Source organism: Neomonachus schauinslandi, chromosome 4, assembly GCF_002201575.2.
Source record: "Neomonachus schauinslandi chromosome 4, ASM220157v2, whole genome shotgun sequence".
Taxonomy (NCBI): Eukaryota; Metazoa; Chordata; class Mammalia; order Carnivora; family Phocidae; genus Neomonachus; species Neomonachus schauinslandi.
In genome coordinates, this window is record NC_058406.1 from 13,834,964 (window position 1) to 13,847,344 (window position 12,381).

The window sequence follows — 12,381 nt, forward strand, 5'->3', positions numbered from 1 at the left end:
TAATCTCTGTAATGGTCCATGTCGGGTATCCTGAATCCCCGATTCTTACATTTCCTTTCCCAAAGGTAAGAATCCAGTTACTGTATTGATGGGGATGGGCGAGAGGGATGGGGGTTTTGGGAGGGAAGGGACTCACTGGAGGATACCCTTTTTTTTTTTTTTTAATTAAAGATTTTATTTATTTATTTGAGAGAGAGAATGAGAGAGAGAGAGCAGGAGAGGGGGGAGGGTCAGAGGGAGAAGCAGACTCCCTGCAGAGCAGGGAGCCCGATGCGGGACTCGATCCCAGGACTCCAGGATCATGACCTGAGCCGAAGGCAGTCGCTTAACCAACTGAGCCACCCAGGCGCCCTGGAAGATACCCTTTTGAGCAGTTTGGATGAATTTGGATTCATCTGATCTCCAGCCGGTGCACAGAGGGCAGTACTTCCCCGCTTGAGTTGTCGACTCTCTTTCTCACTGATTCTGAGTATTGCAGGTTTTTGTTACCACTCCTAAAAAGTCAAACATCTGTGGTTTCTGTTGTTTTCTTGAGGGACCGAAGAGTCACATAGTCAGAAACTACCTGTCACAATGCAGAAAACACTTGGCTGTTAATGTAACGTTAGACCAGCTGCCCTGCTGTTCTGCTCAACCTTCCATGAAGTTTACCCCTGTGTATAGGAAAGAGCCATGACTTTGTGGAGTCAGACAGCCTGGCTTTGAATTCTCCTTTTTTAGTTGTGTGTACTTGGGTAAGTCAGTTCCAGTAAACTGTTTCCTCTTCTGGGAGACAGGATCATAGTACATCTTACAAGGTGGTTCTGTGGATCAAATGAAATAATACATAGAAACAATATCAGTGCCTGACACTCTGTAAGTGTTAGTACCTCCAAAGCACCCTCCCCCCAAATAAGTGTAATGCATTGCGTCTTTTACTGTGTTTATTGAAACTTAGTAATTCTGCATTTTTTTCAGTCTCCCTTAAATTAGTCTTCAGAGCATTTTCTCATTTTCCTGCATGCTATGCCCACATGTGAATTTATTAGCTAATTATATGTTAGTAAAATGTGTACCAAACCTGTTTCTTCCTTTGTGCATTCTTGGAAAGTTGTATGGCTGTCAGAATTCCGAAGTTGGATCATGTGCCACACGCACTCATTTAAAAGGACCCTTTTAGTGAGTTTGGCTTTACTTGAAGCAGAGCACCCCAGTAATGACTTCCACATTTACCTTCCCTATCTTTACTGCTTTCTGCTGACTGGCTTGCTTGTTCTGATCAGGATCCCGGGAATTGATGTCCACCCGAGAAATTCCTGCCGATGTTCCAGCCTCCGTCTAGTCTGGATAGCTACAGAAGGTGGAGGTCTTGTACAAAAGCCACCTTCTTAGTCTCCTTCCTATCTACCCTGCAGCGATGTTGACTTTTGAGAGGCTGGTTAACACAGACTGAATTTACCATCTCTGGGTCTTTGGTCCGGCCCACTTTCTTGGTTAATTCACACGACTTGGCATTTACACGTGGACACCTGGGACAGTGTGTCTTTGCCTCAGAGCATTAAGTAACACAGTTTGGAGCTGACTTAAAACTTTTTTTTTTCCCTCATAAATTGGGCCCTGAGCATCTTTCATAAATCAGGAATGTTTCTTGGAAATGTAATTCTCACTAAACTCAGTCCCAAGGGTACTTCTCTATAAAAGCACATTCTTGTTTGGTCTGTCATAACAAATGCATTTGATGATTGTAATAACATTGATCGAAACATGATTGAACAGGAAAGCGTGCCCATCATAAATAGATCAGTTTGATACTAATCCATGTTCAAAGCATAACTGGAGCTTTATGAAACACCAGATAGCTCTAGGAAAATTTTTATCATATTTTAAGCAAAATGTTCTAGTTAGCCATGAGTCTGAAGGAATCCCCTTTTTTTTTTTTTAAATGTCTGTCAAAACCTGAGGTGTTCCTATAAAAAATTGCCGATACCCATGCAGAGTTGGGGTGGGGGAAGGTTGTGACTTTCAGCCGTGGCTCACCCACAGTGTGATCCTAGGCAAGCCAGTGGGTTGTATTTTAATAGAGGATTAACTCTTACATGACACTTTTGATCTGTGTTGAGTTTTATTAGAGAAGTAACAGAACTTACTACCACTTGTTGAGTTCTGTCCCGGATGCTGCCAGATACCTTATATTTCCCGGAAACAGCAACCCTGTGAGATTGTTTTTACTCTGTAGCGCAGTAGGTTGGGGCCAGGTGATGTTAGTATAGGACGTGAGGTTAGGGAGCTAGCTGCTGAACAGTGGTTGACGTAGGCCCATCTCGTGATGGCACTAGTCCTCTTGCCGTGCCACTCAGCAGGAGACCAAAGCCCTCCTTGCTTTGGAACCTTTGTGTTTTCTTTCAGACATTTATGAATACAGTTGCTTGGCACGTGGCTTCTAGGGATCTGAAAAACTTGCTTGGAATTACTGAAGCTTCTCATACTCACTAAACTGCCAGTTGCAATGATACTTAAGTTTTTGCTCCTACATTTTGAAATAAGTTATAGAAATTAAAATGGAGTTGCTTTGCAGGTTTACTTAGTTTTTAGATACAGGTCAGATTTTAGCATTGATAACTATACATTAGGCTTATGAATTTAGGAGCTTCGTTTAACATGTGAAATGTAAGTCTGCTTCTCATGATGAGCACTGAGGAATGTAGAAAATTGTCGAATCACTATATTGTGCACCTGAAACTAATATAACCCTGTCAACTATAGTGGAATTAAAATTAAAAACAATAAAAATGAGAAATCAAAAATAAATAAAAATAAAATGTTAAATGTAAACTGGAAGGAGAGCTTAATTATTGTATAATAAGTTTTTTTTTTTTTTAAGATTTTATTTATTTATTTTGAGAGAGAGAATGAGATAGAGCATGAGAGGGGGGAGGGTCAGAGGGAGAAGCAGACTCCCCGCTGAGCAGGGAGCCCGACGTGGGACTCGATCCTGGGACTCCAGGATCATGACCTGAGCCGAAGGCAGTCGCTCAACCAACTGAGCCACCCAGGCGCCCCGTATAATAAGTTATTGATAAATAAAATGGGCCCATGGTCTCCCCCCCCCCGGGTCTTTCCTAGACATGTTTTCTGAGTGACTTAATGAGGATTTTTTTTTTTTTTTCTTGTGCCCCTCCCAACAATGAGTCCCTCCTCCTGGCCTTAAGTCTGTTGGCAAGTGCAACTTTTTACCAAGTCGGTTCTGCGGGAGCATGGGTTGCTCCAGCTTGTTCTGTAGGGGCTCACATCCAAAGTACACTTCTACCCCAAGACTGCAATCCAATTGTGTAGCCTGCTTGTTACTTCTTGCTGATTATGCTTGCTTCTTAGTGATTTGCAGTGAAGTGAAGCTTTATGCTAGGTGGCATGGTGAGAGCAAAGATTTTTCTAAATAAAGTTGGGACCAGAAGTTGTCCACATGTCACAGTAATGGCTGTCAACATATATCTATGTCCTCCCCTTCTTACACAGAACGTGGCTTCAGGCATACACGGGTGTACTGCTCTGGGTTGTTATCCTTTTAAATCTGCTAAAAATCCGCTTGGGCATAAGATACAGCAATATTTTATATGTATTTTACATGTTGTTAGTGGGAGTGAGTTCTTTCTTGTTTTGTTATTAAAATAGTATCAGATGAACTGCTAAGGAATTGGTCCTTCCTAAAAATTTGTGTTTCTCTACTAGCAAGCTTTATGATGTCCATTTGGGCACTAAACATGCACTGAAGTGCAGGGCTAGATTGATTTGGAGTAATTTCTTTTTGAAAGAATTTGTGCCAATTCTTTTCTGGTTTTGGAGCATGGGCTCCTTGCCTAATGTCAATTCCATAAGGCTCCTTTGTGTGTGTGTGTGTGTGTGTGTGTGTGTGTTTGCCTTGCCCCCCTCCTTCCCCTCATAACTGGACTTTGCCACAAGGAAGATGTGTACCTATTATAATCAGGCATTTCTTTCCTTCGGAGGGTGATTTGTCATTCCAGACAGCACGGAGCAAAAGAACAGACTTGAGTGGGGGGAAGGCGAAGTTATATAAACTTTATTCATAGTTAAATATTTGCTTCCAGGGAAGGTGAAAAATGCTTTGTACTTTTTCCTTTGGCTTCTTTCCTCTAAGAGAGCTTGTCATGCAACAACAGAAAAAAGTGGCCAAAGGCAGAAAAAACTCTTCTCTTTTCCATGTTGTTTGTTTTTATTGTAAGACGAACCTTTCATGTTTTATTGTTATGAAGTTTAAACGTGGCCTAGAGGTGCCAATCTTTAGTGGAAACAGCTGCAGAGTGGGTGTCCCCGGATCAGGTGGGACTTCTTTGAAGCACCATGTTGCCTTTTAAAAGAAATCCAGCATGTGAGAACTTGAGCCTGTAAAACTCATCAGCGGCCCCACCGTTGCTAATCTCTCAAGTAACCGAGATAGCTAAGTTTAAATCAGACATTGGCATTGAAAAAATCAGTTTCTGTATTATTTTTTTCTGAAGAGACCGGTCTTGTTATTTTGTGTCTTAAAAATACAGAGACCGGCGGGGGTGGGGGGTGGGCGGGGGGAGTCACTCTTAAGAATGGAAGAGGTAGCAGCCCAATTGGAGACCATCTTTTGCTTAGTCCGAACTGGGATTTTGGTCTCAGACTTGCAGATAGGTGCCTTTGCTGGGAGCAGAACTAGGTGTTGGGCATATCCCTGAGCTTAAGTGTCTAGGGTAAAGATTTCCTGTGCTGTATTGATTGATGTTGAGACGTTTCTCATCTCTGTGGTGAGTGATGCTGGTAGCGGTGGGTTACCATCATTCTTGGTCTACTATTTGGAAAAGTTGAGCATCTGAGAGCTTTCTTTCCTTGGGGAAAAATAGGAGAGACAGGCATGGAGTCAGAGGGACAAGAAAAATGCTGAAATATTTTCCTTTTGGGCTTTTGATTTGTTTGCCAAAAAATTGCCTTCCAGATGGAGAAGACCAAAAGCTCTGATTGTAAGCCATTATGTTTTTACTGGCCTACCTCCCCATCCCATTGCCTGGTTTGAAATCTGTAAGCCAGTCCAAATCCTTTACCTCATTTTCTAGTACCAATTTACTGTCTTACTCATCTTCCAGCTGCAAGGGGGTGAGGCAAGTTGCTTTGAAATTGAACCCGGTGCCATTTTATAAACCGGGCAACAGCAGATTCTCACCAAGGAGTATCAGTCGCGATAGCTCGCATTTCTCTGAAGCTCTTGAATCTCACCTACCAGGTGGACTTGTGTCTGTGACATGTGCGGTAGGATCAGTCTGGGAATGAATCTGAACAAGCCCTTTTGGCCTTGTGCAGACTTGTTACTGGCCTGGTTGCCGAGCGTTCTGGGCTGTTGCGTGGGAAGCACAATTTGGTTTTTGGCTGTATCTTCACTGGCAGTAGAAATCTTGACACTCCAACTTTCCCTCGGGAGGTAGTGATTGTGTCGGGGTTGAAATTGTAGGGGACTCCAGTGTCAAGACATAGTGGGTCGAGTGGCTTTGGAGTCTGGCAGACCTGGGCCCCGTTCACTGCTCTACCACTAACTAAACAGAGTACCCTTGAGCAAACTATTTTCTGCATCTGAAAAATGGGGGATAATACCGGATCAGGTTGTCGTTTGGTTTGAAAGAGAATTTGGGGGCGGGGAGGGGGAGAAAATGGTGGGTACTCATGAGAAATACCAAAATGTTAGTTCCTTTTCCTTCAGATGATGTTAGCTTTCAACAGGTTTAACTAGTGTGGTCTGTAAGCCGCCTAGCTTTCCACCATATTATAAATTGTATGGACATTAGGGTGACATGAGTGATTTTCAGATACTGCATTTTAGGGGCGCCTGGGTGGCTCAGTCGTTAAGTGTCTGCCTTCGGCTCAGGTCATGATCCCGGGGTCCTGGGATCGAGTCCCACATCGGGCTCCCTTCTCCGTGGGAAGCCTGCTTCTCCCTCTCCCACTCCCCCTGCTTGTGTTCCCTCTCTCGCTGTGTCTCTCTCTGTCAAATAAATAAATAAAATATATAAAAAAAAAAAGATACTGCATTTTAAAGTTGATCACTAAACCTAATGCAGGGTCTGTTGGACAGGGGGCAAAGTCATGGTTTGTAATGAAAATTGTATAGGGTGCAGTCATATGAGAGGAACCTACACCATGGCCGCATGTATGTGGCACGAGAGAATGATAAGAAATCATTCTGAGTAAGTGGCATAAATACTTTCTTCACGCCACCATCAGCTGAGTGGTTGCATGGGTGGGTGAAAACTGATGTGAATTAGTTTGCTTAGTTGTGCCGAAGTTCTGTGTTTAGAGCAGAGACGTCAGGCTGGTGACCAGGGAAGTACTTTTTGAGTGTTTACACTGCAGTAGCCTAAAATCATGGTTAGACAGAGAAGAATCTCTTAGAATTCCAACAGCCAAAATTGGAAAACTATTAAGGCAAAGTGAGAATCGGGACTTTTTTGTGGTGTTTAATTGTAAGGAGGTTGGTTGGGGGCTCAGTTGGACTCTGGAGTAGACACTTTGTACAGAGCCTCAGAATACTCTGAAAGGTCTGAAAACAATTGTCAAGTCTGAAAAACAAATATAAAATCAGAGCTTGGCACTCTTCCTTGGTGTGTATAACTTTTTTGATAATGGAAAAATGAGTTTACTTCAATATTTGGGACGTGTATTATTATAGTATGGGGGGTGATTCCCCCCCCTAAAATGGTACCACAGACAAAAAAAAAAATTTCTTTTAATGGTTCTACATTCATTTTAACACATTTTTTTTAAATGTGTTTGATTTATTTATTCATGAGAAGAGACACAGGGAGAGAGAGGCAGAGGGAGAAGCAGGCTCCCCGAGTAGCAGGGAGCCTAGTGCGGGACTCCACTCCAGGACCCTGGGATCATGACTTGAGCCCAAGGCAGACGCTTAACGACTGAGCCACCCAGGCGCTCCTCATTTTAACACATCTTATGAGAAAGATAAAACTAGCACTCAAAGCTATGATTACACCAGTATTATTTAAGTTCAGGCCAAATTCATTTAACTAAATACGTGCATTGATTTTCTTAACTTTTCTTTTTTTTTTTAAACAAGTAATTGTGAAGGTAATGTAGATTTAGCAAAAATTATGATGGCAGCACTAGAATGACCAAGGTTTGAGAAATACTGGTAAAAATGAGGATCTGGTCTTCTGGTCTTTTTCCCCCCACAAGCTTAGATTCCTGTGAGGTTTGATTGAAAATTAGGTATTTAATTTTTTTTTTCTTCCAGACCATTAAAATAAGCTTGCCTTTGTTCTTTTATTTTGAAAGATAGTGGTTGAAAATGCCCCATGAGTGAAAACAAGAGAAGGGGACTAATCTTCACATTCGGGGCTTTTGAGGAGACACTTTCCCTCTGTCTGAGGTCTCTGACTTGTGTCTGACATGTGACAGCCTTTGGGAATGTTCTGGATCACTCCTTTCCCTATTCCTCAAAAAGTAGCCATCACTCAAAATGCTAAAATGACAAGGGGAGCTTCCAGTTGACATTGTCTACAGTCTGATGTTCTGGCTCAGGCAACCCTATGGAAGAGGACTAGGAGCGCCCAAGGTGCCAGACGTTGTTTGCAAGTGGGGCCCAGAGCGTCTGCTCAAGAACTGTCTCTTGGCTCACTCCCCTACCCCGCCAGACTTGTCTAGACAGAATTGGGAATAAAGTTTCTCTCCCCCGTTGTAGGCAGAAGGACCAAAGGCATCTGTAAAGCCTCTGACGATAAGGTTAGAAATGGGAAAGTCACCTCGGTACCAAATTATTTAAGAAAAAATTTGTTTTATAGATGTTTACATTTATGAAATGTTCATTTTGTTTTTGTTAAGTTACTGTTACAAGATTTAACGTGTTTTTCCTCCCCTCTTTGTAGGTACTGGTTTTGGATTAGGACTTGTTTTCTCACTTACCTTCTTTAAAAGTAAGTGTGACTTTTACTATTACCTTTTGAACATAATGTCCTTGTGCGCGTTTTCTGTCTCTCTCTCACACACACACACGCACACACAGCAGGCACACTTCTGGAGGGCACAGCTACGTGGTTGCCACCCCATCCGTTTATGGGTGTAGGTAGGCCACTGTCAAAGGTGCTAGACAGAGAATGTGGACTCAGAAGAGGTCCGAGTGGGTTGGGCGCCTCCAGAGTTCTCCGTGGGCGTTGAGTCAGGGTGCCTGATATCTTCAATATGATATCATCTGAAAAGCCTGTACTTTATGCCAGTGAGTCACTTGGCCAAATCTGCATGCTCAAATATTTCTAATTAATTATAATTTTTTCTAAAGGAACTTGAAAATGAGTCTTGCTGGTCACAAAAACAAGTGGACCAAAAATACACATGCCTTTTGGCCAGAAATTCTCCTAAGCAAAGGGCAGACAATATCCCTTTCATTCTGTGGAAGAAATTCTGAAATTTGGTTATTGAATAGAAGCCAAAGGGGTCACTTTGACCGCTTTCCGTGAAGAATGTGTGGGGAATACATTACCAGGGAATCGTAATACACAGTGCTGATGCAAAATCATCACTTCCTGGTATTGGCATAAATAAGCTTTATGACTTCAATCAAAATTCACTGATTCCATTTAAAATTCAAAGGTGGTATTTCTGTTAAGGTTAAGAAATTAGTTAAAATGAGCAAATGATTAGAACGTATATATAAAATTAAAAGGTTCGACTGTCCACTGTTTCCATATTGCACCACTTGTTAAGACCTTGAACCCTAGGGGCATAGGTACTTAATAAATATTTGCTGAATTGATAAATTCAGTAATAGACTCCCTTTCCTGGTTTTTAACCGTTGATTAAACATTGATAGAAACGTGTGGCATGTTGCAGTCATCAATAAGATGCATGTTGAATATTTATTGAACCCTAAGCAAATAAACGTATTGAAGCCGGAGAAAAAGCTTTATCTTCTCTTAATGGTTCCTTATTGGGATTTTCCTTTTTCTGCTCACTAGGAAGAATGTGGCCATTAGCCTTTGGTTCTGGCATGGGATTGGGAATGGCCTACTCCAACTGTCAGCATGATTTCCAGGCTCCATATCTTCTACACGGAAAATACGTCAAAGTATGTATAGAACTGATATTTCTCTTTCTTTTAAAAACAATTTCTGCAGAGTCCCTGAAGAGTTCTTTGGAGCACATATAATTAATAAACGGTGTGTGTCATTGTGGCACCACTGAGCTCCTAATTTGCTCTTCGGCCTTTAGTGATGTTGACACCGCTTTGGTGCCTAAAGTCTGTCCTTTCCACTGTGGCTTGAGATACACCTGTGCATCTTGAGATACAACTGTGCATTCACGTATATAAGCTTATGTGAGCGAGTAGAATGGATGAACCTGCCTGGAAAAGTTTATCATCGCGGTACAGTAGATTTGTCTTAAATTATCTGTAAGTAGCACTTATGTTCAGGATCTCAGAGTGCCCTGTCAACATCTCACACGTGCTCCAGCCAAACCTAAAGACAGCTGGGACTCAGCATGCTTTCACTTTTTGTTGAAGAGGGGAGGTTCTCCACTCTAAGTCCCATGTGATTCTGCTGAACTCCTTGTCTACAGGTGGATTTTTAATAATGGGGACAGGATGAAAACCTGTGGCCTGCACCTCAGGAGGGAGAAGGTGGCACGTCTCCTGAGGTTCTTCCCATTGCCTTACTTTAGATGATTGGTTACTGTGGGGTTTGGGGGGAAAGGATCATGGGAGGCTGGGTGCTCAAGGACAGGGGTGGTATTTAGTTTTGTATCCCCAGGGCCTGGAACAAAGTAGACACTCAGATAAATAGGAAATGACTGAGTGAAGTAAACTGCATCTCCTATTAGATGTGTTTGTGGCCTCGGGCTTACTAAGGCACAGTCTTTGTAGCAACACCAGCTTCAGTGCAGAGTGTCCTGTTGCCTGGATGTGTAGATTCCTCTCCCTTCTGGGTTGCCCGTGAGCTAGAGTCGCTATGATCTGGGCAGCAGCAGGGGACAAGGGGGAAGAGCCCAGAAGCCAGGAGACCGGGGTGTGGGTCCTGGACCACCCACCGCTTGCTTCCTCTGTGATCTTGAGTTTTCACTTCTGTCTATAAAATGAGGGTAATAATTTCTACCTACATGGTTGCTGTGAGAATTCAGTGTGAAAATGATTTTAAGCTGTGAGGTGCTGTATCAATAGGAATGTTGGCGGTAATAGTCGAGGCCGGTCCCGAAAGGGTGATTGACTTACCCCTTGTTCCTCCGAAATAACAAGTAGAGCAGAAGAGGTGGTACCGTCGAGTGTCCCGGTTCTGGTCAAAAGCTGGAGCCACAAGGGTCACCAAAGCTCAAAGGACAGTCCCCACCACAGCTCAGTAGCCTCTGTCTTAGAACCCGTTCAGACCACCCACTGCCTGCCGGGCCCCCAGCCCGCGCGTGCTCAGCCAGAGAACTGGGAGCAGTGCGAGCTGTCTGGCCAGGGAGCCTGGCCACCCTCCGCCGCCCTCCAGGTTAGTGTCCTGTTCCTGCACCAGAGCCCGGGGGAGATCCTCGCAGGGACGAGAAGAAGCGCAGCTGCGTGGTACCAAAGCTGGCGACAGGCAGTTTCCACCACTCCCTGACCCTTTGCTTTCTTGGCACCACAGCTGGATTTGGGGGAGAACAGAAAGGAGCCGGAGAGGAGCTTCAGGTCTTTTAATTGTTCAGAATGTTTTCGTGTTCCAGACCCAGTTGTCATGGATAGTGGCTCAGGGGTGATTATATGCGTATTATACATTTCATGGCTAGGAGCTACTATGGAAAATATTGTTCCTTTTTAACAGCCTTGTGTGTACTGCTCCAAAATGGCCTTGTAACTGTATCTGGACTTGAGTCTGTGCCTCTGGGTGGTCACCCTCCATTCTCTGCAGAGGCGGGCACAGCGCAGGGCTCTTTCAAGGTAGTCACCTCACGGTCGGGGCCTGTTGAGGGCCCCTCCTGGATGCCTCGCCTTTCTGTTCTTTCTTGAGACCTCCCTCCCAGTAGGTTAGTGGGAGAGGTTTTCCTTGCCTTCCTTCAGCAGATGAGGAACTGTAGTCTTACTGTGGTTAAGAAAGTTGCCCGAGGTCCCATCGGTAGTCAGCTGTTCGATTCCAGAGCCGCGCTGCGTCCGCCCACCTCTGATGCAGCCCTCTGATGAGTGTGAGGAACAGCTGTGCGGGTACTGACTCTGGTCCCCCTGCCCCCGTCCTCCCACCAAGATTAGGGAGCCGCTCTTGAGGCCCCGGGAGGGGTGTTAGTTCTCTTGGGAGACCGTTTTGTAAAGCAAACCGGGTGTCAAGGCTTGGGGGCCCATTGGTCCCTTGGGTCGGAGATGGTTGTCCAAATGCTGTCTGCACACTTCTAATCAGAGTGTCCTTATTTTCTAGGAGCAGGAGCAGTGACTTGCACCTGAGAACATCCCAGTGGGAGGAAAAGAGAAATCATGTTTATTCCTCAGGAATACTGAAGTGCCCTGGAGTAAGCTGACATTCTTCTGTAACAATGTTATCAGTAACGCTTTAAACTCCAGCACACTGTTTATGTATTTGAAACGAAGTCTGTTTCTTGTTTTGTATTTTCTCTCTGGAAATTGCAAGGAGATGGTCTTAAAAGAAATAAATTAAAAATAGGCAGCCCAGTGCATCGCCTGCGTTTCTTTGCCTGTGGTCTTTGAGCCTCGGGCCGACTGTATTTGTGCTGCCAGCCGCTGTAACCTCCTGGTCCCCGCCACGCAGAGCCTTCCCGAAACCACAGCCGTTGTGCGTCCCACCCCCCTCGTCCCCTTATGGGTAGTGTTCGGAACTGCATCCACCTCACTCGGTGCTTGGAGCGTCTGCTGACGATGACAGACGTCTTGAGGAGCCTCGCCTTTGCCGTAGCAGCTCCTTAGGATCCGTGTGTCCTTCTCACCAGTAGGCCCGGCGGGGCACGTTTCAGCCGCACCTGCTGCACGAGGGCAGGGCTTCTGTGGGGAAGGGTATGCATGCGGGTGGCGTCCACGGCTCCCTCCATCCATGGCACGGTGTCTTGCAGCTTCGGGGGGCGGGGAGGTGTGTGCTTCGCCCTGGGGGGTGGGGCGAGCTCATGGTGTACCCACCCGGCTCGAAGGCCACGTTTGGAGGTGATTTTATCTTCACACAGCAGCTGAAGGTTGAGGACAGAGGGGCTGCTTCTCATGCCCCTCAGTGAGTTTATTCCTTTGGTTTCACTTGAACCAGGGAGGCTGGACGCAGAAGTAGTATTGCGGCAATTTCTTCTAAAAATGTATAGAAACCCGGAGGGAGCTCCGTCTTTCCTATTGTGTTTCTCTCTCTACAATAAAATGAAGATGCACAGCACTTGATCCCACTGGTCCCTTTATCCTGTATATGTTTGGTGTTTTTTTTT

At 44.6% G+C, this 12,381-nt stretch overlaps 1 protein-coding gene across 1 annotated transcript in view; it reads left to right on the plus strand.

The window, feature by feature from the left end:
• Positions 1-12,179, plus strand: part of MICOS10 (mitochondrial contact site and cristae organizing system subunit 10) — a 32,718-nt gene extending 20,539 nt beyond the window's left edge. Inside the window, exons 2-4 of the mRNA XM_021683510.1 lie at positions 7,890-7,937; positions 8,976-9,085; positions 11,382-12,179. Of these exons, the coding sequence (XP_021539185.1) occupies positions 7,890-7,937; positions 8,976-9,085; positions 11,382-11,396 (173 nt within the window). The 3' untranslated portion in view covers positions 11,397-12,179. The remainder of the gene's footprint in view (positions 1-7,889; positions 7,938-8,975; positions 9,086-11,381) is intronic.
• Positions 12,180-12,381: the final 202 nt, after the last annotated feature.